A 27,521-nucleotide genomic window follows, 5' to 3' on the forward strand; every position below is an offset into this window, starting at 1 on the left:
CAGGACTGACTAATATGAATAAACTAGACGTCAGACAGAGAAACTGGACAGTGCTGACAAGAACACATTCCACTGGCCAGAGAGAGAGAGAGAGAGAGAGAGAGAGAGAGAGAGAGAGAGAGAGATGCACAGTTTTAAACATGGCTGCTTTGTTCAGTGACCATTTCTAAATTAAAATTGAAACAAATGAGCCCTGGGTCACTATTAATTTTAGTCTTATTGACCAGGTTTCAACATTTCTAGGAGTGCCTTCATCAGAATTAAAACAATTAAAATGGCCTATAATATAGTTACAAAGAATTTTTATATAAAAAGTAAGTACTGACTAACGATAAGAGACAGAGGCAGTACTTACATGTCACACATAAAATCATCAACAGGCCAGAAGGGCTTTAGCCACAAAATGTATAAAAAGAAGGAATGCATGAAGGCGAGCCACTATGGGCTGCTAGCACCTGTGCAGCCACAGGTTGCAATGGACGGAGGCGCCCACATTACAAGTGTGGGCAGGTGAATATGACAGTGCATCGATAGTGCCATCCAGTAGCAGCAGGCACAACTTAGCTACTTAACATTCAAGTGTAGACAGCCGAAAATTATAATGAATATTGTTCAGTGCATAATGTAAAAAGCAATATTTTGTTTAACAGCAACAGATAAAGTAAAATTTTGTCTGCATCAGAAGGCAGGCATAAAAACGTCATTATAAAGAATACAGGAAGGGCTGAATGACACAGCTTGTACAAAGCGAAATAGCATGAAATACATCCAATAAACCATTTAATAAATGAAAAATTATGCGTAAACGTAGATAAAAAAAAGCATTTTGGTAAACTGTACAAGGAGACTCGAAATTAAATGTCAAGTAAAGGCTTTATACCATTGAAGAAATTGTTACTGCACAACTACAGCTGTTAATTGAGAAGGAGACTCGTTTCGAGAAAGATGTTTAAAAATCTCTAATTCTCCCAGAATATCTAATTTACGCCCTTTTTCTGAGTGTGCAAAATGTTGATATCGCAAATAGCTTTAGGTGCGTGAGCTGTAATCAGAAGACGGTCGGCAAAAGATAAATTTTGGGGGCTAGTGCAATTTTTTTAAAATGTGTTCTTTATATCTGGTTGTAAAGTCACGTCCTGTTTGCCCTATGTAGTAAGAAAAGCAGGTATCCCAGACAATCTTATAGACGACAGAACTTTCTAAAGGGGAACGAATCGATTTTAAATTATGAATGAAGTTTTCTTTTTCCAATTATTATTGGTAGAAAATCCAACGTTGCAGTTGTATTTATGACGAAGAAGGCGATGGATCTGATAGAAGATGGGCCCCATGAAAGAAATAGAGAAATATTTTTTGGGTTGGATTCAATGATAGAGGTGCCGAAAGTAGTAACTTAGTACCTTTTTTTATGTCGTCTACTATTCTAGGTTTATACTCGTTATTAACTGCTATCGTTTTGAGTAAATTGATTTCGTCGTTGAACTTTTCTTTCGAAAGTGGAGTTGAAGAAGCTCAGTGAATAGCAGAATGAAAGAAGGCATTTTTATGAGACTGTGGATGAATGGAAGACGGTTAGTTGTCCAGAAAATAGCCCAGGGAAGAGTAGTAGCATTTCCTAATGAACATTTCTGTGCTCAGAAGAGCCGTAACTCAGCCAGTCCAAATGAAGAGCGAAAATGCGAGTTTTCCTTTTAGTGAGCATTCAATGCAAAATTACTTTTCCATAGGGAGCTTACTCTGCTTCATCTTGATCTCTGAGAGCCAGGTTGTGACACCGCCAGAGCAAATGCATCAAGGGACTTTGATATGCCACCAGTGACTGATTGTGTAGCTAATTTAGTCTCCACCTACAATTTACTATGGTGAAATCGACACACAACCAAGAGATAACTGACAGTGACATTACAGCCATTTTATAAAATTTATAACTTTGAACTTTGCTGTAAATACTTGCTTTCAGATTCAATGATCAACATGGTCTCAGCTCTGACCATAGGTTCAGCACATTCTCTTCTTTCTTTCTTTCGCTTGTGCCTGTTGTCCCATGGAGACGCAGGGTCGGCATGGTTTATCGGATGTGGCAATGTTAGTTTAACGGGTGGCCAGATGGTTCTCTTCTTTAGTACTACCTGTCTTTTTAACTAATATCACTACAATTGTAGTATGACTTTGTGATTGCAACTGCTTCATAGACATGAGTATTAGAAACTGATCCCACACCCCTGATCAGATTTACCTAGATTTTACTAGAATAATATCATTGCTTGTCAAATGTTTTCTTCAATGGTTTAATAGAATAAACCAAATAAATAGTCATTTAACTCGTAATTCATTATTTTGGAGGATGAATAATTAATGTATGTCAGGTACAGGACTCAGTTTTCCCACCAACTTTGATTCACACAACTTTAACCCAGCAAAGGTCAGTGAGACCCTTGGTATATTTGGAGAGGAACTGTCAGTCACTGCCGATGCGACAACCACTGGTGGCTACAATGTATGGCATATGAAAAATAGTAGAGGTTCGTTGGTGGTTGGGGGAAGGAGGAGGAGGATGGTGGTACTGATGTAGCCATCCTTTATGTAGACGTCAACATACAGAAAAAAGGCTTGATGGGTTGAGGAAGATCACATGAAATGAATGAGCAAGAAGCTATTGAGGTTTTGGAGGGATGTGGATAGGGCGTCTCACCCTCAGTCCATATCATAAAGATACCGTCAATGAATCTGATCTAGGTGATGGATGTGGGATTCTGGGTAGTTGGGAGGATTCCTTCAGATGTCTGATTAATGGTTTGGCATGAGATGGTACCACAAAGACACCAATTGTGGTACCATATATTTGTTTGTAAGTGATGCCTCCAAAGGAAAATTAATTTGTGGGTAAGGACATAGTTGGTCATGGGGACCAGGAAGGAGGTTGTAGGTTTGGAGTCAAGACAGTTGGAAAGGTAGTGTTCCATAGCAGCAAGGCCATGGGCATTGGGGATGTTAGTGTATAGGATACAGCATTCACAGTGATAAGCAAGCAGCTTGGCAGTAAAAGAACAGCATCTGTGGAGAGTTTTGGAGATAATGGTTGGTATCTATATGGCAGTGTAGGTTGCAAGTAATAGACTAAAGGTATTGGTCCATAAGGGCAGAGATTCTCCCTATGGAAGCACAGTAAGCACTTACAATGGGGATGTCTTGGGTAGTTGGATTTATGGACCTTAGGAAGCATTTAGAAGGTAGGAGCACAGGAATGGTGGGAGTGAGCGGAGTGACAGACACAAGAGAAAGGATCCGGGATTTGAGGAGGGACTGGAGATTTCGCTGGATTTCTGGAATGGGGTCACGGTGTCAGGGTTCATAGGTGGACATATTTGACATTGCATTTCTAACAACAACAAGTCCTGTGGTGGAGTCTTATCAGCAGATAAGATTACAAGGCCAGGACGAGTTGAGGGTGGTGTACTGCAGCTCTTTCTGCTTGTCTAAGGTTGATTTCTTCAATAACTGTGTACATCTACCTCTGCAAGATTATGCTGTAGTTTGTAATTAAATGCCATGCAGAGGGTTCACTGAACTACCTTCAGGCTATTTCTCTATAGCTCCTCTCTTGAATGGCACATGGGAAATGTGAGCACTTAAACCTCCTGTTCAAGCTCTGATTTATTTTATTATGTTCATTATTCCTTAAGCCAGTGGATGTCCACCTCCAGTCCCATCTGATGCAGATCCCACAATACATAGCAACATTCCAAAATAGGGTAGACAAGTGTGGTGTCAGCAGTCTTTTTAGTAGACATGTTGCACTTTCTAAGTTCTTCCAATAAATCACTGTCTTATTTATGTGATCGTGCCAATTTAAGTTGTGTGTCATTGTAATGCCTAAGTATTTAGTTGATTTACAGCCTTCAGATTTGTGGATTTACCATGTAACAGAGATTTTGTGACTTTCATTTAATACTAATGTGGATGACTTCACACTTTTCATTGTTTAGTGTCAATTTCCACTTTTGCACCATACAGATATCTTTTCTAATTCACTTTGCAATTAGTTCTGATAATTTTATTACTTTACAAAATGGTAAATGAAAGCATAATCTCAAAACAACTCATGAGGGCTGCTCAGATTGTCTCTTTTATGTAGGTCAGGAGCAGCAGGAGGCCTGCAGCTCTTTCTTGTGGAATGGCAGATATTACTTCTCTATTACTTGATGACTTTCCGTCAATTACTACAAACTTTGACGTTTCTGGTTGGTTGGTTTGTGGGATGAAAGGGACCAGACTGCTACGGTCATGAGTCCCTTTTTCCAAATACTAAAAACACCCGCAGAGAAGAAAAACGCGTAACAGAATAGATCACAGACGACACAGAACAAGAGAAACTTAGACAAAGACCAGACAAAACGAACTAATATCACACAGTATGACAGTGGTTGGCCGACCATAGAAATAAAAAAGGAAAAGCCAATCCCTTAGAAACACATTAAAAATCAGACTAAAATCGTAGGCCAGAGGCCAGAATCAACACAAAAGGACAAAACAAACGCTTAAATTAAACGATAAAAAACCCCTGCGTGAATAAAACGTAAAACTAAGCCAGCCATAGCAGGGTCATCAGTTAAAAGCGCAGGGAGCGTATCAGGCAGCGCAAATGTCTGCCTGACCACAGCTAAAAGGGGGCAGCCCATCAAAATGTGGGCCACTGTCAAAGCTGCCCCGCAGCAACACAGAGGAGGGTCCTCCCGGCGCAGTAAATAACTGTGTCAGCCGGGAGTGGCCAATGCGGAGCCGACAAATGACTACTGAGTCCCTGCGGGTGGCTTGCAGGGATGACCGCCACGCAGCTGTCGTCTCCTTGACAGCACGGAGTTTATTACACGTGGTCAGTTCGCGCCATTCATCGTCCCATAGCGCAAAAACTTTGCGGCATAAGTCTGCCTGCAAATCAGTCTCTAGGAGGCCAACATCCAGAGATGGTTTACTGGTGGCCTCTTTCGCCAGGCGGTCAACGTTTAAATTGCCGGGTATCCCAACATGGCCCGGGGTCCAAACAAAGACCACAGAGCGGCCGAAATGGGAAAGAGTATGCAGGGACTCCTGGATAGCCATCACCAGACGAGAATGTGGGAAACACTGGTCGAGAGCTCGTAAACCGCTCAGGGAATCGCTGCAAATCATGAAGGACTCACCTGAGCAGGAGCGGATATACTCTAGGGTACGAAAGATGGCAACCAGCTCAGCAGTGTAAATGCTGCAGCCAGCTGGCAATGAACGTTGTTCAGAATGGTTCCCTAGAGTTGGCGCATAACTGACACGACCAGCAACCATCGAACCGTCAGTGTAAACAATGCCAGAGCCCTGATACGTTGCAAGGATGGAAAGAAAGCGGCGGCGGAAAGCCTCCGGAGGGACTGAGACCTTCGGGCCCTGTGGCAATTCCAGCTGAAGGCGATGGCGAGGCACACACCACGGGGGTGTATGCAGAGGTGCCCAGAAATGAGGCAGAAGAGGTAAAGCCCCATGCCCGGAGAGAAGCTCTCTGACGCCGACTGCGATCGTACATCCAGCCCCGGGCCTGCGTTCCGGAAGATGGACGTGTGACTGTGGGGATAGTAGCCGATAGTTAGGATGCCCGGGCAAGCTGAAAACATAGGCAGCATAAAAAGCCAGCAAACGTTGGCGGCGTAATTGCAGTCGAGGGACACCCACCTCCACAAGTATGCTGTCCACTGGGCTGGTCCGGAAAGCACCAGTGGCAAGGCGTATCCCACTATGGAGGATTGGGTCCATCATCCGCAACGCAGTTGGGGATGCTGAGCCATAAGCCAGGCTCCCATAATCCAGACGGGACTGGATTAACGCCTGGTAGAGCCGGAACAGGGTAGATCAGTCGGCGCCCCAGCAGGTGTGGCTCAAGCATCTCAGAGCGTTTAGATGCCGCCAACACGCCTGTTTAAGCTGCCGAATATGAGGCAGCCAAGTCAACCGGGCATCAAAAACTACACCCAAAAACCTGTGGGTCCCCACCACAGCAAGGAGTGCGTCGGCAAGATAAAGCCGCGGCTCAGGATGGACTGTTCGGCGCTGGCAGAAATGCATAACGCGGGTCTTGGCAGCCGAAAACTGAAAACCATGCACTACAGCCCAAGACTGCGCCTTGCGGACAGCGCCCTGTAGCTGACGTTCAACAGCTGCAACGCCAGTAGAGCTGTAGTAAAGGGAGAAGTAGTCAGCGTACAGGGAAGCGGAGACAGAATTTCCCACCACTGCAGCGAGCCCGTTTATTGCGATTAAAAACAGGCAGACACTGAGGAAAGATCCCTGTGAGACCCTGTTCTCCTGGACTCGAGAGGAACTATGAGAGGCTGCAACTTGCACGCGGAAGGTACGATACGACAGAAAACTTCTGATGAAGACCCCATCCATGAAGCGTAGAAAGGATGTGATGACGCCATGTCGTATCGAATGCCTCCCGTATGTTGAAAAAGACAGCGACCATGTGCTGCGGCGGGCAAAGGCAGTACGGATGGCCGACTCCAGGATTACCAGATTGTCGGCGGCGGGAGCGGCCTTTACGGAACCCACCCTGAGATGGAGCCAGAAGGCCCCGAGACTCCAGTACCCAATTCAAGTGCCGGCTCACCATCCGTTCGAGAAGCTTGCAAAGAGGCTAATGGGACGGTAGCTGTCCACCTCCAAAGAGCTCTTGCTCGGTTTCAAAACGGGGATGACAATGCTTTCATGCCATTGCGACGGAAACTCACCCTCGACCCAGAGATGGTTGTAAAAGTCGAGGAGTCGTCGCTTGCAGTCCACTGAAAGGTGTTTCAGCATCTGACAGTGTATGCGATTGGGCCCGGGAGTGGTATCGGGGCAAGCGGCAAGCGCACTGTGAAATTCCCACTCACTGAATGGAGCATTGTAGGATTCAGAATGGTGGGTGCGAAAAGAAAGGCTCCAACGTTCCATCCGCTCTTTAATGGAGCGGAAGGCCAGTGGGTAATTGGAAGAAGCGGAACTCAGAGCAAAATGCTCTGCCAAGCTGTTGGCAATTTCGTCGGAGTCTGTACAAACTGCTCCATTCAGTGAGAGCGCAGGGACGCTGACAGGGGTCCGACAGCCATAGATGCGTCGGATCTTGGCCCAGACCTGCGATGGAGAGACATGGAGGCCAATGGTGGACACATACCGCTCCCAGCACTCCTGCTTGCTTTGGCAGATAAGGTAGCGGGCCTGCGCACACAGCCGTTTGAAGGTGATGAAGTGTTCAATGCAGGGATGTCGCTTGTGACGCTGTAGCGCCCGCTGGCGATCTTTAATCGCCCCAGCGATCTCAGGCGACCACCAAGGCACAGTCCGCCGCCGGGGGGGACTCAGAAGAACTGGGAATGGCAGATTCTGCGGCGGTAACGATGCTGGTGGAGACTGAGTGAACCACCACATCAATGTCGTCATTAGAGAGAGGCTCAATAGCGGCAATGGAGAAGAACAAGTCCCATTCAGCCTTATTCATAGCCCATCTGCTGGGGCGCCCAGAAGAGTGACGTTGTGGCAGTGACAGAAGGATCGGAAAGTGGTCACTGCCACACAAGTCGTCATGCACACTCCATTGGACAGACGGTAAGAGGCGAGGGCTACAGATCGAAAGGTCGATGGCGGAGTACGTGCCATGCGCCACGCTGAAGTGTGTGAAGGAACCATCATTTATAAGTGAAAGATTGAACTGTGCCAATTAATGCTCAATGGTGGCGCCTCGACCTGTTGCCACTGACCCTACACAGGGTTATGGGCGTTGCAGTCGCCCAGTAACAAGAAAGGTGACAGCAATTGGGCTAGCAGCGCAGCCAGCTCATGCTGCGCGACATCACCATCCGGTGGAAGGTAAAGACTGCAGACGGTAACAGCCAGTGGCGTCCACACCCTAACAGCGACAGCCTCTAAAGGTGTTTGTAGAGGGACAGACTCGCTGTGAAGAGTGTTAAGGACATAGATGCAGACGCCACCAGACACCCTTCCGTAAGCTGCTCGGTTCTTATAATAACCCCGATAGCCACGGAGGGCGGGGGTTCACATTGCTCGAAAACACGTTTCCTGAGAGCAATGTAGAAGGAAGGGTGAAGGCTGATAAGTTGTCAGAGCTCAGCTAGATGACGGAAGAAACCGCTGCTGTTCCACTGGAGGAGGATATTATCCATGTCCGAGAAAGGCATGACTGGACTGGGAAGGCAGATTACGCCGCTGGGTCACCTGCTGCCTCCGATGGAGCACCCATGCAAATGCTATCCACTGCGTCTAAGGGACCGGCGAGATCAAGGTCCTCAGCGGATGCAAGAATCTCCACCTCATCCTCAGATGCAGAGGTTGTAGGTAGTGGTGGAGTAGGAGCCACCACAGGTTGGTTGGCTGGGTTAAGGATTAAAGGGACCAAACTGCAGAGGTCATCGGTCCCTTTTTCCAAAATACTAAAACCACCCACAGAGAATAAAAAACGGTAATTTGGATGCCCGGCCAAGCTAAAAACATGGGCAGCATAAGCAGCCAGTAATTGTTGGCGTCGTAACCGCAGTGGAGGGACACCTGCCTCAACAAGGATGCTGTCCACAGGGCTGGCGGAGAAGGCACCAGTGGCAAGTCGGATCCCGCTGTGTAGTATTGGGTCCAGCACCCGCAACGCAGAGGGGGAAGCTGAGCCATAAGCCAGGCTCCCATAATCCAGATGGGACTGGATTAACGCCTGGTAGAGCCGCAACAGGGTAGATCGGTTGGCGCCCCAGCGGGTGTGGCTCAAGCATCTCAGAGCGTTTAGATGCCGCCAACACGCCTGTTTAAGCTGCCGGATATAAGGCAGCCAAGTCAATCGGGCATTGAAAACCACCCCCAAAAACCTGTGTGATTCCACCACTGAAAGAAGTTCGCCGGCAAGAGAAAGCCGCGGCTCCGGGTGGACAGTGCGTCGCCGGCAGAAATGCATAACGCAGGTCTTGGCTGCCGAAAACTGGAACCCATGAGCTACAGCCCAAGACTGCACCTTGCGGATAGCACCCTGTAGCTGACGTTCAACAGCTGCAATGCCAGTAGAGCTGTAATAAAGGCAGAAGTCGTCAGCATACAGGGAAGTGGAGACAGAATTTCCCACGGCCGCAGCGAGCCCGTTAATGGCTATTAAAAACAGGCAGACACTTAAAACAGAACCCTGTGGCACACTGTTCTCCTGGACGTGGGTGGAACTATATCAGGCTGCGACTTGGCACACGGAAGGTACGATACGACAGAAAATTTCTGATGAAGATCGGCAGAGGGCACCGAAGACCCCATCCATGAAGCATAGAAAGGATGTGATGACGCCATGTCTTATCGTACGCCTTCCGCATGTCGAAAAAGACAGCGACCAGGTGCTGACGGCGGGCAAAGGCAGTACGGATGGCCGACTCCAGGCTCACCAGATTGTCGGTGGTGGAGAGGCCTTTACGGAACCCACCCTGAGATGGAACCAGAAGGCCCCGAGACTCCAGTACCCAATTCAAGTGCCGGCTCACCATCCGTTCAAGCAACTTGCAAAGAACGTTGGTGAGGCTAATGGGGCGGTAGCTGTCCACGTCCAAAGGGTTCTTGTTGGGTTTCAGAATGGGGATAACGATACTTGCCCGCCATTGCGATGGAAACTCACCCTCGACCCAAATACGGTTGTAAAGGTCGAGGAGCCGTCGCTGGCAGTCCACTGAGAGGTGTTTCAGCATCTGGCAGTGGATGCTATCTGGTCCAGGAGCGGTATCAGGACAAGTGGCAAGGGCACCGCGGAATTCCCACTCACTGAATGGAACATTGTACGATTCTGGATGGGTGCGAAACGAAAGGCTCCGACGTTCCATCCGCTCTTTAATGGAGCGGAAGGCCATTGGGTAATTCGCAGAAGCGGAACTTATAGCAAAATGCTCTGTCAAGCGGCTTGCAATGACGTCGGAGTCTGTACAAACTGCTCCATTCAGTGAGAGCGCAGGGAAGCTGGCAGGGGTCCGATAGCCGTAGACGCGTCGAATCTTCGCCCAGACCTGCGATGGAGTGACATGGAGGCCAATGGTGGACACATACCGCTCTCAGCACTCCTGCTTGCCTTGGCGGATAAGGAGGTGGGCCCGTGCACGCAGCCGTTTGAAGGCGATTAGGCGGTCTATGGAGGGATGTCACTTGTGACGCTGGAGCGCCCGCCGGCGATCTTTAATCGCTTCAGCGATCTCAGGCGACCACCAAGGCACAGCCCTCCGCCGAGGGGACCCAGAAGAACGGGAAATGGCAGATTCGGCGGCAGTAACGATGTCGGTGGTGACCGATTGAACCACCGCATCAATGTCATCACTAGAGAGAGGCTCAATAGCGGCAGTGGAGGAAAGCAAGTCCCAGTCAGCCTTACTCATAGCCCATCTGCTGGGGCGCCCAGAAGAGTGGCGCCGTGGCAGTGACAGAAAGATTGGAAAATGGTCACTACCACACAGGTCGTCATGCACACCCCATTGGACAGACGGTAAGAGGCTAGGGCTACAGAGCGATAGGTCAATGGCGTGGCCATGCGCCACACTGAAGTGTGTGGATGCACCGTCATTTAAGATTGAGAGATCGAGCTGCGCCAATAAACACTCAATAGTGGCGCCTCGACCTGTTGCCACTGACCCACCCCGCAGAGGGTTATGGGCGTTAAAGTCGCCCAGTAACAAGAAAGGTGGCGGCAATTGGGCTATCAGCGCAGCCAGGACATCCTGTGCGACAACACCCTCTGGTGGAAGGTGCAGACTGCAGACTGCAGACAGTAACAGGCTGTGGCGTCCACACCCGAACAGCGACACCCTCTAAAGCTGTATGTAGAGGGACAGACTCGCTGTGGAGAGAGTTAAGGACATAGATGCAGACGCCACCAGACACCCTTTCATAAGCTAACCGGTTTTTATAATAGCCCCGATAGCCACGGAGGGCGGGGGTTTGCATTGCTGGAAACCATGTTTCCTGAAGTGCAATGCAGAAGAAAGGGTGAAGGCTGGTAAGTTGGCGCAGCTCAGCTAGTTGATGGAAGAAACCGCTGCAGTTCCACTGGAGGATGGTATTGTCCATGTCTGAGAAAGGCGTGACGGGACTGGGTAGGCAGATTACGCCGCTGGGTCACCTGCTGCCTCCGATTGAGCACCTGTGCCAGTGTTTGCCATGGCGTCGGAAGGATCGGCGAGATCGAGGTCCTCAGCGGACGCCAGAATCTCCACCTCGTCCTCAGACGCAGAGCTTGTAGGAAGCGGTGGGACAGGTGCCACCGCAATGGTGGTATTCTTGGGGACTTTCTTCTGGTTCTGTTTCTGTTTCTCTCGTTGTGCCTTCGGTGGTTCAGGCTTGGAGCGCTTCACAGGGTCAGTCTCAGGGACGGAGGACGACCGTGAGGCCCTTCGACCAGGTACTGGTGGTTGTTTGAGCCACTTGTGGGTGTCTGCTGTGCCGCTGGTCGGAACTTGCGAAGGGAGGTCCCCAAGGGATCCCTTCCATGCGAGAGTAGCCGAAGAAGTCTTACTCTTCTCCGGCTGGGAAGGGGGAACTGATGTCCCCGATGGTTCGGGGGGTGTTGCTCCTGAAGTAGATGGAGCAGGAGCAACAGGTTGTGAAGTGCCCCCCACAAGCAAGTGGGCTGGTGGATGCTGACCGATCTTAGAGCCGATTCGTGAGGATGGGGGAACGGTCGTTACAGCAGCGGCGTAGGTCGACGTCATTGCCACAGGATGGAGCCTCTCATATTTCCGTCTAGCCTCGGGGTAGGTCAGGCGGTCCAGGGTCTTATATTCCATTATCTTCCTTTCTTTCTGCAATATCCTACAGTCCGGCGAGCAGGGGGAATGGTGTTCTCCGCAGTTAACACAGATAGGAGGCGGGACACATGGAGTATCGGGATGCGAAGGACGTCCACAATCCCGACACGTGATGCTGGAAGTACAGTGAGATGACATGTGCCCGAACTTCCAGCATTTAAAACACCGCATCGGAGGAGGGATATATGGTTTCACATCACAACGGTAAACCATCACCTTGACCTTTTCGAGTAAAACATCACCTTCGAAGGCCAAGATGAAGGCACCGGAGGCCACCTGATTATCCCTTGGACCCCGATGGACGCACCGGACGAAGTGAACACCTCGTCGTTCTAGGTTGGCTCGTAGTTCATCATCGGACTGCAGAAGAAGATCCCTATGGAATATAATACCCTGGACCATGTTGAGACTCTTATGCGGCGTGATGCTAACGGAAACATCCCCCAACTTGTCACAATTGAGCAACCTCCGTGACTGGGCAGAGGATGCCGTTTTGATGAGTACTGAACCAGAGCGCATTTTGGACAAGCCCTCCACCTCCCCGAACTTGTCCTCTAAATGCTCCACAAAAAACTGGGGCTTGGTTGACATAAATGATTCCTCATCAACTCGCGTACACACAAGGAACCGGGGTGAATATTCTCCACTGCCGTCTTTTGCCATACGTTCCTCCCATGGAGTGGCCAGGGAGGGAAATTATCTCTGATCAAATTTCTTTCCATTGAGGTTAGACCTCGATCGCTTAGAGACTGCTGGTGGAGGCCCACCAGTGAGAGATGATGTACCACGCTTCATTGCGGGTCATCCGCCCTGATGCCACCGACCAAGGGCCCTCCCCATGGGCGCCACCCAGCCACAGCAAGAGCCACCTGGCAGGATGGCCATTGCCGGGAGTCCTGATGCCCCAGGGAGATGGGCATCTACTCCTTGGCATACATGGGGAGTAAACGGCGCAAGCATCAGTAGAGCGATCCCTGTGTTGTCAGAGGGCTACAACCAACGGGGTACATGGCGGCCCCACCACAACAGACTGGCTACCTTGCTGGATCTTAGGTGCAAAAACGTATAAGGTCGTCGTCGCAGCTAAAAACAACACTGCACAGTGCAGCGTGGTAATCGCACCCAGGGACGTATCCTCGCCCAAGAGATGGAAAACGAGCGGGACACCATTGCAACGACGAGAAAGCCGGCTAAAGGTCTCAATGCACAACAGATACAGTGCACCATGTAAGGCGCCCTTCCCCAATTGGCTCGCTCTTCGGAACAATTTAGAAAGATGGAGGTCAAACCCGAGAGGGGACCATCACTTAAGGCCGAAACGTTTGAGACTCCTTTTAGTAGCCTCTTACGACAGGCATGAATACCACGGGCCTATTCTAACCCCCGAACCCACAGGGGGTTTTGACATTTCTGACAGGAACTCACAAATCCACCCACACAACTGAGGCAATAGTCCATAAACATGCAATTTCATTAGAAGTCGCTTGGGAAGAACAGTGTCAAAACCCTTCTGGAAAACTAAAAATATAGAACGAATTTGACATCCTCTGTCAATAGCACTCATTAATTCATGAGATTAAAGACATAGTTGTGTCTCACAAGAATGATCTTTTCTGAATCTCCATTGACTGTCAATAAATCATTTCCATTGGGGTAATTCATAATGTTTGAACATGATATATGTTACAAAATCGTACTGCAAATTGCAAATTGACGTCTGTTATACGAGTCTGTAATTCAGGGGATTACTCCTATTTCCTTTCTTGTGCATTTGTGTGGCTTGTGTAGCTTTCCAGTCATTAGACGTGGATCTTTTCGTGAGTGAATGGTTGTATATGATTGCTAAATATGGAGCTATTGTATCAGCATACTATGAAAGGAACCTGACTGACATACAACCTGGAAGAGGCCTTGCCTTTATTATGTGATTTAAGCTGCTTCACTAGACTGAGAATATCTACTTCTAAGTTACTCATGTTGAGAGTCACTGGTTCGAATTCTGGAATATTTACTTTGTCGTCTCTGGTGAATGAATTTCGTAAAACTGTTTAGTAACTCTGCTTCAGCAGCACTGCCATCAGTAACATCACCATTGTTATTGTATAGTGAAGGTATTTATCATATCTTACTGCTGGTGCACCTTACATACAACCATAATCTCCGAGTTTTTTGCCAGATTCTGAGAAAGGGTTTTGTTATAAAACTATTACACAATCTTGCTTTGAAGTTCAATTTATTTGGTATATATCTCCCAACTGCCGTTAATGTTATTTCTTTGAATACAAAACACATCTGGTTTATGCTTAACTAGTCTGATCAGGAGTGGAGACTGTCTCTTAGAAAAGCATCAAGTGTATTTTTATCTGCTTTTTTAAATATGTGTACTTTGCATTTATTTTTAGTGTTTTCAGATGTTATGGTATTCGGACTTGCTATAACTGTGTGGTCACTAATCCCTATATCCATCATGATATCCCCTATTTGCTCTGGATTATTTGTTCCTAAGAAATAGCAGCCATTTAAATTTTAAGTTGGCTGCTGAACTAACTGTTCAAAATAATTTTCTGAGAAAGCATTCAGTACCATTTCTGTTGACATTTTGTGACTGCTGCCAGCTTTAAACATGTATTTTTGCCAACATATTGAGGGTAGATTGAAGTCACCATCAACTATAACTTTATGAGTGGGGTACCTATTTGAAATAAGACTCAAGTTTTCTTTTAAACTGTTCAGCAACTGTATGATGCGAGTCAGGGGCTTCATGAAAGGAACCAATTATTAATTTATTCTGGTTGTCAAGCAAAGGAACTACCTACTTCAATTTCTCTACGAGGTAAATACTACTGACAGCAATAAACTCTCCATCACAAACTGTATTTAATCAATCCAGTCTGAACATGGTTAGGTGCTTTGTAAAAATTTCGGCTGAATTTATGTCTTGCTTTAGTTAGTTTCCCATACCTGTAACGATATGAGCTTCAGTGCTTTCTATTAGCACTTGGAGCGACTCAGCTATTTCAATTTACAACTACAATACTGGTTATTGCTAGGTCTACCTTCTTGTGTTTGCCCTGCACTCTTAATTAAGGCCCTTTCTGTAGTTTCCCTGAGACCCTCTAATCTAAATAACCACCCAGTCCCCTCCACACAGCCCCCATACCGGTGAAGCTGCTTTGTGTGTGTGTGTGTGTGTGTGTGTGTGTGTGTGTGTGTGTTTTGAATCCTTTACCTATTAAGATTCAACCCTTTACCTAGTAAGATGAGAGATATTTAATTATCTGACTGTGGATCCCATTTGGCCCAGGAGTTGTGTCAGAGTACTGAAGAGCTCCTATTCTGTAAATGGGGCGTTATAGGGTTCACTGTGGTTTGAAGTGAATGAGAAAATGGCTTCTATCCGCCATTTGAGAGTGTGAAAGGCTGGGGGGTAATTTTGAAATGCTCAGGCTTGACAGCAAAGTGCTCGGCAATCGCATTTGCGTCAGTGGATAACATACCATCGATGATAACACCAGGGACACTTGTTGAGGCCTGGTACCCAAAAAGAAGTCTGATCTTCATCCAAACTTGGGAAGGTGACATATGGCACCCAATGGCAAAGACATACCTCTCCCAACACTCCTGTTTCCGTCTTTTTATAAGCTGGTGAACACTGGCATGGAGCTGTTTAAAGGTTATGAGGTGCTCTAGTTATGGGTGTCGCTTATGTCGCTGCAGAGCTTGCTGACCCTCTTTAATTGCCTCAGCGACTTCTGGCGACCACTAAGAGACTGGCTTTCACTGGCGGCACCCTAAAGAACGAGGGATCGAGTTTTCCGCCTCAGAAACGATCGTTGTAGTGACCTACTCAACCAAAATGTGGATGGCATCATGTGGTGGAGATTCAACGGTGACAGCAGAGGTGAAGGCTACACAGTCTGCCCTGTTTAAAGCCCATCTGGGTAGGCATTCGTGGGCATGACACCGGGAGATTGACAGGAAAATGGAGAAGTGGTCACTACCACACAGGTCGTCATGTGCTCTACAGTGAATAGATGGATGAAGGCCAGGACTGCAGACGGAGAGACCAATGGCCGAATAGGTGCCATGTGAATGTGTGTGTGGGGGGGGGGGGTGAGGTAGGTCTGTATTTAAGAGATAGAGGTCGAGTTGGGACAGTAAATTTTCGACATTTCTACAGGGTGCCACCCCACAAGGGGTTATGGGTGTTAAAATCTCCCAAAAGTAGGAAAGATTTAGGGAGTTGATGAATCAGAGCAGCCAATACATTCAGGGGTCCTGCATCATCTGGAGGGAGATATACATTACAGATAGAACAAGGACGATGCAGGAAATAACTGACAGCCACAGCTTCAAGAGGGGCTTCAAGGGGCACAGTTTCACTACCGACTGAGTTTAGAACATAAATGCGAACTCCACCAGACACCCTATTATATTCGCTACAGTTCTTGTAATATGCTCTGTAGCCACAAAGGGCAGAAGCCCGCATTGCCAGGAACCATGTTTCCTAGAGGGCAATGCAGAAAGTAGGTGTCAAGCTTAAAAGTTGCTGTAGCTCAGCCAAGTGGTGGAAAAAAATGGTCGCAATTCCGTAGGAGGATAACGTGATCATGAGACTGGGAAGGCAGTCTACACCTCAGGGTCACCTGCTGCCACCAGATGAGTACCTGTGCGGTCAACATCCATTGTGTTTGAGGGTCCAGGGAGATCTAGGTCCTCAGTGGATGCCGGAATCTTCACTACATCCTCAGAAGCAGAAATTGTAGGCAGCTGTTGTGTGGGTGCCACCATAATTCCCTTGGTCTTGGGGTGGTGGTCTTTTTGCATTTCTCTGACTGGGAGGGCTTCACTGATTCAGTCTCTGAGACTGAGGATGAACATGATGCCCTACAACCAGCTGCTTTTGGGCACTTCAGGTGTCATCTTGCCCACTAGCACAAATCTGGGAAGGGAGTGACACAAGGGACATCTTCCTTGCGAGAAGTGCTGAAGAAGAATTACACTTCTCCAGCTGAGAAGTGGGGACTGGTGTCCCCGATGACTGGGGGGCAGTGCACCCAAGGTAGGTGGTTCAGGAGCAATAAGGAGGGAATTGCCATCCCCCCTCCCCCACCATCAAAGGAGCAGGTGTAGTCTTCTTCAGGCTCTGACAGCCGACTAATTTGCAGAACTGAAGGTGCTACAACTGTTCTCATAGTGGCGATGTAAGACAATGTCATAGCCACAGGCTGTAGGTGCTCGGATTTCCTCTTACCTTCAGTGTAGGTCAGTCAGTCTAAGGTCTTGTATTCCATGATTTTCCTTTCTTGTTGTAAAATCTTGCAGTCTGACAAAAAAGGGGAATGATGCTCTCTGCAGTCGACACAGATGGGAGGCGGGGCACATGGTGTATTAAGATGCAAAGGACGTCAACAAACTCGACATGTGATGCTGGAAGTACAGTTGGAAGACATATGAGTGAACTTCCAGCACTTACGGCACCACATATGGGGATGGATATATGGCTAGACATCATCACAGCAGTATACCATCACCTTGACCTTCGCGGGCAATGTGTCACCCTCGAAGGCCAAGATGAAGGCACCAGTAGCAAGCTGATTATCCCTTGGATCCAGGTGCATGCGCTGGGCGAAATGAGCTCCTTGTCACTCTAAGTTGGCATGCAGCTCATCATCGGACTGCAAAAGAAGGTACCTATGGAATATAATACCCTGGACTATATTTAAGCTCTTATGGGGTGTGATGGTAACAGAAACATCCTCCACCTTGTCACAAGCGAGTAATGCCAGTGACTTGGCTGAGGATGCTGTTTTGATCGAGATTGACCCAGGGTGCATTTTGGACTATCCCTCCACATCCCCAAACTTGTCCTCTAAATGCTCTACAAAAAGCTGAGGCTTCATCGAAACAAAGGCGTCCCCATCAGCTCTCATACATGCGAGGTGCTGGGGCGAATAAAGTTCACTGCCATCCTTAGCCTGGTGTTCCTCCCATGGTGTGGTCAGGGAGGGGAACAATTTAGGGTCTTACTTCTCTGCATTGCACTGAGACTTGGAATGCTTAGAGACTGCTGGTGTTTCATCACCAGCAAGTGATGATGTGGCACGTTTCATCACGCATCATCCACCCTTATGCCATACACTCCAATCAGGGGGCCTCCCCACAGGCGCCACGCAGCCACAGCAAAGGCCACCTGTCAGGATGGCCATTGTCGGGAGTCCCGATGCCCCAGGGGAATGGGCATCTACTCGTTGGAATATGTGGGGACTTAACAGCACAGGCATCATCAGAGTGATCCTTGTGTGGTCAGGGGACTACAACCATCAGGGTACATGGCAGCCCCACCACAAAGGACTGGCTACCACACTGGATATCAGGTGGAAAGGAGCTAAGAAGTCCATTACCATCAGCGCAGAAAGCGATACAGCACAGTGAAAGGAAAACGCATCTAGGAGGGTGACCTGGCTCAACAGCTGGAGAATGAGCAGAAGTGCAGATCCATGTTGACAAAGGATGCAAGAGGTCTTAGCGCACGATGGACGCGAAGCACCATGTAAGGCGCCCTTCCCTAATTGGCTTGCTCTTCAGGAAAATTCTGAAAACGGGAGGTCAAACCCTGCAGGGGATCATCACATAAAGGCTGAAACATGTGAGACTCATTTTAGTCACCTCTTACGACAGGAAGGAATATCACCAGCCTATTCTTACCCCCAGATCCGCAGGGGAACATGTTTGTAGGTTATGTTTCTAGTTTTAACCCATAATATCTCCTGTAATAGTATCAGACTTTTTTGAAAAACCTGTACACTGAAAGAAATACAGAGCAGTTCCAGCATGGTAGGTTATACTGGGTGTCAATAGTTTTGATAGAATGTTATCTACTCCAGGTAACCCGTTTTGCCTGAGGGCTTTCAGTGCTCTGTCATATTCTTTCTGCAGCATCATATTATCCACCCCATCTTCAACTTCCTCTTCCCTTTCAATAACATTTTCTACAAATTTCCTTCCACTCGTTAGCTCATCTATATATTATTTCGGTGTTTCAACACTCCCTTCCTTGATTAATACTGGCTTATCATCTGAACTCTTGATATTTGTTCAGTTGCTTTTCTTTGCACTGAGGGTTTCTTCAATTGTCCTGTAAGTGCTAATCATAGTCATGTACATTTCCACATCTTCACATGTATCTCCTCCAGTCACTCCTTCTTTGCCAGTTTTACTTTTCTATCAATCTCATTTTTAAGTAACTGTATCCACTTTTGTCTGCTTCTATTTTCTCATTTCATTAGCTGAATATATTTAACATACACTTAGCTGTAGATCATGATTCATGGTAAGGTATTGGGACTCTAGTTTGCATACAAAAGAAATTGCAATGATTTTTAGTAATGTACACTTCATTTCAGTGAAGCATGGGCAATAACAGCTGGAAAGGAATAAAAATAAAAGCTCCAGGAATTAAGTTTTCAATAAGAGGTGCTGACTTTAGAGTATCTGACATGATTAGGAGTATAAGTCACACAAGAACTATGACATAAAAACACAAATGAACAGATCAAGGCTTATAGAAATAAATGAAAGATTGAAGATTCAATAAAAACAGAATGCGCACAATATTGATCAATTGGAAAAAAATCAACAGGCAGACCAAGAGATAGTTGGAGGAAGCAAACAAACAACCAACCAACTATAGAGGCACTGAGCAAGATGATGTAATAGGTCCTAATATCGGAGTAGGAGGAGGAAGAAGAAATATGGCTAGCAGGTAGCCGTATCTATATTCTGCAAATCACTGTCACATTTGTGGCAGAGTGCTTTTTATTATACCATATATCACATTCCTTCCTGTTCCAGCACAGATGGATTACAGAAATAATATCTGCTTGCACACCTCTGTGGAGCTGACGTTTGCCTGATTTTGCAGTCTTTAGAGGACAGATAAAGTGGGAACAGAGGAATCTTCATAATTTCTACCTTGAAAGATGGTTCTTGAATTATTCTTTGTAGGTTCTCAAACGATGTACACATTTATCTTATTATGTACACCTGTTAAGATTTTTCAAAAAAATTTTATCCTTTTCCTCCAGTTTTACACATCTTTGAGCATCTGCCCTGTCCTTTAGTGTACAAGATATTTAGTCTGAACAGAAAGAAGTCTCAAACACTCAAGCACTATTCAAAGAAGGGTGGAAGATAAGGGTTTAATATAAGTCAAGAACAAGATAATTAAAGTTGGAGCACAAGCCCAGATTAGAGAAGGAATTCAGCCTTGCCCTTTCAGAGGACCTGTCCCGGCATTTGCCGTAAGTGATTTAGGGAAATCATGGAAAACTCAGATCTGTATGGCTGTTTGGGGATTTGAACCATTCATCCTGAATGTGAGACCAGTGTGCTAACTATTGTGCCACCACACTTGGTATATTCAGCTAAACTGATTTGTATGCATACTGTAGTTTCCCAATACCTTACCATGAATCACGATCTACAACTAAGCCTATGTGGTGGTTCCATGTCTTATCTCCACACGTGGTTACTCCTTAAGTAATTGTATGACATGACTGACTAGCTGTGACTAAAATCCTGTAGTCAAAGCATACCTTCACTTCACTGCTCATAAATTACACAACTTTTCAGTCTCTGTGTTAACACTACTTTCCAGCCTCTGTGCCTGGTATATATTTTGTCAAGATTTAACTGACTGAATATTTATGGAATTTTTACCAGGCAGTCATCTCTCTTGAATAACTGCAGTATCTCAAAAAGCCTGGGATTTCAAACAACGCAACTTCCCAAACCATTAGTGTACAAGATGAATCGCAGTGGTCCAAACATTCTCTCCTGAAGCACACTATATACTACTCCAGCATCTCTAAATAACTGTTCATAGATGATAACCTACAGTGTGCTGTCTGTCAGGATCTTTTGGATGAATTGCAAACATTGCTTCATGTTCCATAAGAATGTATTTTCTTTAGATGTCAGGTTCGTACTGAATTAAAGTCTTTTAAAAGTCAAGACCTACTGAATCAGCCTCTCATACTTTGTAAAAGTCATTTGAGACATCGTGTGACAAGCATGAGCTGAATGTCACGTGATCAATATTTTTGGAATTCATGCCGATTTCCAAAGAGGAGGCTCTTTTGCTCCAGATACGTCAATATGCCTGAAATCAGAGAATGTTCCATTATTCTACAATCAAATATTCAGTGACATACGATAGTTGTGCTGTGGATCAGTTATACACTTGTCTTTATGTGGGGATGTGATCTGTATTCTTGCCCAATCACAGGCAATATACCTTCCCTCAAGATATTTGCAGTAAATTATGGTCAACATCAGAGATAACTCACTCACAAATTCTATAAAGAATTTGACAAATCAGTCCTGAGTCTTCAGAAATTTGAGATGAATTTCTAAACCTCTCATAATGTTTATTGTGTCACAAACAGCAGTGATATGGCTACTTTAATAAGTCAACAGTCTGTAATTTCCTCCACAAGGAAACAATTCAAGAGATAACTCAAAATATTTTGTTTCTTCTATTTCAGTTTCTCCCACTCCCTAATTTCTGGACACTATTGTTTGAGATACTCACAGCCTTAGTATTGAATTTATTGGGGCTTCAGGACTAGCCCTCTGGCAGTAATTTCCTATAATAGATAATGAAAGTTACTTGTGTTACCCTTCTGATACACACTTTTACAGTAACCATCTGGCTAAATGGATTACACTGTCTTGTACCTCTTGTGAAGTAGGTTCTGTTTCTTATATACATCTTCCTTAGACTGTCAATATCCCAAGGAACTCCATCTTCAAGTATAAAACATTTAAAACTGTGATTTTCCCCAACCAATTATGGGATGATTAAAATATCTTCAAACTGTTACAGCATGACTTGCATGCATATGTACTGCAGAGCTATGGAAAAAGGTTCTGTCTAAAGCTATCAGCTTCTTCTGCAGCTAAGTCTGGTGGCCGACAGAAGGCTTCAACTACAAATTTTATCTCATTAATAATGTCATTCATGCCATTCTGAGTGCTGTTGATTTAAGATTATTGGCTTCCACTACAAATACACTAAACTCCACCATATGCACTTATACTTGAAAACACTGAGACTTTCCCCAAAAATACACACTATTAGGTTACACTCAGCAGAGACTAATGTGTATTGCTGAACATGGGTTCAACTCTTTAAATACGAGGGTTTCGTTGTTCTCCAGCACATCTCATACATAATCTTAAGTAAAAAATAGCATTTTCAGTTTTTTGTGACTACACATTTGTCTGTAATCTGCCCTGAGTTTCAATGTCTCATTTACTGAGAATGTATAAATGATGGAAATTTGAATTCCATCAAACCTTCACTACATTGCATAAAAAACATTTCACATGTAGCTGAACTTACTTCTGTCTAAGAATACTCCTTCTTTTCTCTTAATTTCAAAGCACTACTTGTGCACTTCGGTAAAAACTCGACCAGAGGTAGTTATATTCCTGAGGAAAAGAATGCATTAATAGTCATTAACATGTATTTGTGACTCACCTCCTCCTTAATTATCTGAGGATGAAATTCAGGAACACATAACTGTAACAAAGAAAAACATGGAGAAATAAAACCATACTTGAAGAAATGATGGTGATTAGCTTCATTAATATCACTTCATGTGCAGTATATGCACTGTTTCAGTACATGAAAAAATTCTTAAATGGAATATCAACAGAAAATAATTTCCTATTACTGTCACAAGACAATGACATAAAATCAAGTACCTAATTAAAATATGACTCAAAATTATACATTTCACTTAAAGTAACTGATTTGTGTTTTCATTAAGGTCAGTTATGCATCAGTAACACATACATTAGGTAACAGGAAGGAAAGTCTTCAAGGACAAGAAACATGTCAAGATATATATTACTAGCCCAAAGAAGTAACTGCAAGAATCTTCTGCAAAACATACTAACAACAAATGAAGACTAATGCTAATTCACTGACACCGATAATTATAGCTGCTATTAGACTACTTTATACACAAACTACAAGAGCAGATTCTTTGGAATAAAACACATTGCTCCTCCTCATACAATACTACAGGTTGCTTTTATTACAACTTGAAATTAAGCATTTATGTAGCACATTTTTGTGTCATACTGGCAAAGTCAAAATCTGTTTAATATGAACATTAACAGTCAAGTAGAATTAATACAGCTCATTTTAAAATCGGTATAAAACAAAGGAGGGTTAAAAAGGTTTTATAATAGTTGTGGTTATTTAATGTCCTGTCTGATATCCACTGGGAAAATGTTACACTTTTGCATCCAAATACAAAACTCCATTCTGAACCCTGGATATGGATGAATATTCTATATCTATATTATATTTATCTGAAGAGTTGTGTTTGCAACTGTAAAGTTCATTATAATTATAAATCACACATCCCATTATGGAGTACATTCATCAGTAAGAACAAGAATCTTTTGCTCCCTCAAGATGACCAACTATTAACTTCATACAATATTTTCACATCATACTAAAGTATACTAAGTATTTTTTTATGCTAGTGATCATGTGAGACCACACAAAGAGATTTGTAAATGCAAAGCAGGCAAAATTAAGGTTTTTTTTTTTCAACATACACACACTGGTGCTATTTTAGTATGTTGTGCATGTGGATGCCTGGGAACACCACATATGTAGGTATCTTCATCTAGTGTATGCTCACTGATATTTAGTTCTGTAATTTTTCAGTTATTTTTATTTGTTTGCAACTGAGACACATTAGTATTTATATCATCACAAGTGCAGTTGTTTGTTGTCAACTAGTGACAAGGTTGTTCCGTTATCCTTCTAGCTGGGTGGTATATTATGTGCCTTTTATCAGTTTATTTGAGTAATTAGCAAACACCACAGTTTTTGAGATGTCCTACAGTGTCCTGGGTAAATCATTTATGCAGATAAATGTTAGGAATGGTGAAGCACTAAACCTTGGAGGATATAATGTTCCAACATTTTCAGACAATGGAAAGTTCAAGCAGGAGTATGAGCACTGTAGGAAATTATAGATTGCTACTTACCATAAAGACGACAAATTAAGTTGCAGATAGGTACAATTAAAAGACACAAAAAGCTTTTGGAAACAGCCTTCGTCAGAAAAAACACCAGACACACACACATTCATTCACATAAGCAAGCACACTTCACACATATGAATAATTCCAGCAGATTGGGCCAGAATGCAACTATGACACAGGATGGAAGCAGCAGTCTGTAGGGAGCAGGGATGGGGAAGGGATAGCAGTGTATGGGGAGAGTGGAGTGCTGTCTAGCAGTGAGTACAGGAACTAGAATGCCAACAGGTGCAGTGTCATGGTGGCAAACAAAGAGGGTGCGAGATGAGAATGAGGAGGAGGTAATAGGACAGAGGGTGTGGAAAATATTGAGTGGAGAGTGTGGGGACAGTATGTTACACAAGTGAAGAAGATTTAAAGATAACTCCCATCTGCAACGTTCACAAAAGCTGGTGTTGGAGGATAGGGTCCACATGGGTCAGGTAGTGAAGCAGCCACTGAAATCAGGCATGATATCTTCACCTGCATAATGTGCCACAAGGTGGTCTACCTTGGTCTTGACCACAGGTTGGTGGTGGCTGTTCAGCCTGGTGAACCACTTGTATGTAGTCATACTAATACAAAAAAGCTTTGCAATGATTTCAGTGGAACTGGGTATTTACCAGGCTGCTTTCACAGGTGGCCTCACCCTTGATGGGGTAGGATAAACCTACTTCAATATCCAAGCGATCTGGATCCTCCCCTCCACCACCATCTTTTCTGAACTTTGCAGATGGAAGTTATCCTTACAACACATTTTCTGCTCCTGTAATTACCTTAGCCTCAACCTTCAACCTACAACAACATACTGCTACACAACCTCCACACAAAAGTTTCCACCCCTGGTCCTATCACCTTCACTTCTCATCTTCCACACCCTTTGTTTTCTGCCCTCTGCCAACACACCTAACCATCCTTCCCCACTTCTCTCCTTTTTTCACTTTTTCCCCCTTTGCCCCACAACCTCCTGACAATACACATGTTGGTATTCTAGTCCCTGCACACGCCACCAGTGCTCCTCTCCCCCCACCCCACCCCTGACTGTACAGTGCTATCCATCCCCCTTCCCTGTACCTCCACATTGCTGCTTCCATCCCAAGTGATAGCTGCATTCTGGCCCAAGCTGCCAGAACTGGCAGTGATATGTGAGTGAGGTGAGCTTGCTTGTGTGAATGAATGGTGTGTGTTTCTCTTCTGACAAAGGCTGTGGTCAAAAGCTATGTGCAGGTGTCTTAATTGTGCCCGTCTGCAACTTAAAATGTCATCTCTATGGTAAATAGCAATCTACCTTTTCCTACATTGTTGATATTCCTACCCGGATTCTCCAGTGTCTGATTTTCCTGAACAGCTTTTTTCCATCCTACAACCCTCTGATATTTTCCTTTGATACTATTCTCTATAGCACTCCTCTTCTCAGTGACTGTTCTTTCCCCTTCTTCCTGTGTTTATTCACCACCTCCCAAAATGCTTACTTCCGAGCCACACTTTAGCAACAATCATCCACACACAAAACAGGCTTTGTGATTGTGCAGATTGTTGATGCACCATTTGATACTCCAGATTCTTGCCTCTGATAGTTTTATATTTATTCCTACTACTCCCATTTCATCCTAAATCCTGACATCTTTAGTGTTTTATTTTCCACACCTTCCCATGCCAAAGGAACTTGTGATCCTCAACCTAACTCGCCCTCTTCACCCTCTCTTCTCTTTTCACAACACACACTCTCTTACCTCATCAGTTCCTTTTCTCCCACATTTCTGTATGTTTGTGTGTACTTTTATGTAGTTTCGTGAATTTTTGTGAATTTCCATGGTTTGTGGGTATTTTTACTTATCTGTGCATGTTTTAGGTGTCTATGTATTTTTCCACTTCTTTCCTGTTATCCAACTCCTCTCAATGAGCAACACTCACTTTGATAATTTTGATGTCATTCCCATTTCCTGTATACCATTTTTGACAAAGGGAACCATGATTCATCTTTCTGCATCAGTTCCAAAAATTATCCCTTTCCCTGGCTAAAACTGGATCCCCCATGCTATTTGTGAAATGCTGTTTAAAACATGGAATCCCCCTAAACAAACTAACCATAAAAATTCCTCTCTCTGGATCCCACCCCTCCTTCCACAATAAACGTCACCTTTTCAGATTCCTCCAGTACCCGGCCCTCACAAACCCTTTACTGCAAAAACATCTCCATGGCACAGGCATCCTAGAACTACCTCTGCTACGTCTGCAAACTACTGCTACTGTGCAATTCGTGCTTCTTACATCACATCTCTCAAACTGAATCTCTTGCTCTCCAGCACGTGGAGGAGCATTCCAGACACCAACTTTATAAGTTATCCTACCTGATGGCATCCTACCACTGTCTCAGGGTACCACTACCAACACCTACTGTACTCACAATGTTCCTCCTTGTCCACCTGCCATAGCACCTAAACTCTGGCTAACTGACCTTTTCAACTTTCCATATCCCCGAAACTCCCTACCAACACTTCTCCAAATCTAGCTCTGAAAAATTCCTGTACCACTGTTGTTAACCTTTCCACCAAAACCTTCAGCTCCACAGAAGTTTCAGTCCTGTCCTAAGACCTCAGCTTTAGCCCTAAATCCAAGTTTAACCAAGCTGATCATGTAAAAGACCTGTTCTACTTTTCTCGATCCCTGTAATAGAAACACTTCTTTGCCACCAATCCCTCCAACCAAAACCAAACAAATCATATACTGAGCCCTGCCTCTCCCAGTTCACATCACCACCCAACTATGATCCTCCCCCTCCCACCTAACCACCTGCTGGTCACCTTTCAGGAAATATTTACCTTCAAATTAGTCTCACCATCCTTTGCCAGATCTCTTCCTCAGAACAAATCCTGACCTAGATATCTTACCTGCAGGCAAAGGTTCCACAACTGTTGTTCTGAATTGCAGCAACTACCTGGTGGCGGAACTGCCAATTTTCTGACTATTCCACCTATAAACTCTGCTTGAGTGATCCCATCCCAGAAGTCTAACAGAGTCTCCCATGCCCCTCCTTAAAGCCTGAGGCCCTTTCCAAAACTTCTCTGCTGAATCCATTTCCCTCCTCACCCCTATGACACCCCACACGCCCACCTTCTATGTGCTCCCCAAAATCTATAAACCCTAAAATCCTGGTTGCCCCATTGTGCCTGGTTATTGCGCAGCCACTGAAAAAACATTTGGCCCTCATTAACCTACACCTCAAACCAATAGCCCATAAAATAGCACTAGTTAGAGAGTCTCTCCATCATGCCTACCCCTTTACCTCCTGGATCCCTTTTCATCGTTGTTGATACCACTTCCCTATACATCAACATACCCCACGCCCATGGTCTTACCACTTACAGTATCTTTCCCAAAATCCTTCAGACACCACTATCTCATTCCTCATACACCTTATTAACATCATCCTAGCTCATAACTACTTCTCCTTTGACGGGTAGGTAAACAAACAAATTCGCAGCACAGCCAACGGCACCTGCATGGGAACCTATTCCCACCTGTTTATGGGCCATCTACAGAAGACTCTACGAGCCTTCCAACACAGCAAACCCAAGTCTG

General features: G+C 45.2%; 1 protein-coding gene across 3 annotated transcripts in view; it reads right to left on the reverse strand.

The window, feature by feature from the left end:
- Nucleotides 1–27,521, reverse strand: part of LOC126108698 (zinc finger protein 708-like) — a 213,747-nt gene that overhangs the window by 116,419 nt on the left and 69,807 nt on the right. For all 3 annotated transcript variants that reach the window (XM_049914014.1, XM_049914015.1, XM_049914016.1), the window contains exon 4: nt 22,375–22,416. In XM_049914014.1, coding sequence (XP_049769971.1) covers nt 22,375–22,416 — 42 coding nt within the window. The remainder of the gene's footprint in view (nt 1–22,374; nt 22,417–27,521) is intronic.

Source organism: Schistocerca cancellata, chromosome 11 (assembly GCF_023864275.1).
Source record: "Schistocerca cancellata isolate TAMUIC-IGC-003103 chromosome 11, iqSchCanc2.1, whole genome shotgun sequence".
In the NCBI taxonomy this organism is placed as follows: domain Eukaryota; kingdom Metazoa; phylum Arthropoda; class Insecta; order Orthoptera; family Acrididae; genus Schistocerca; species Schistocerca cancellata.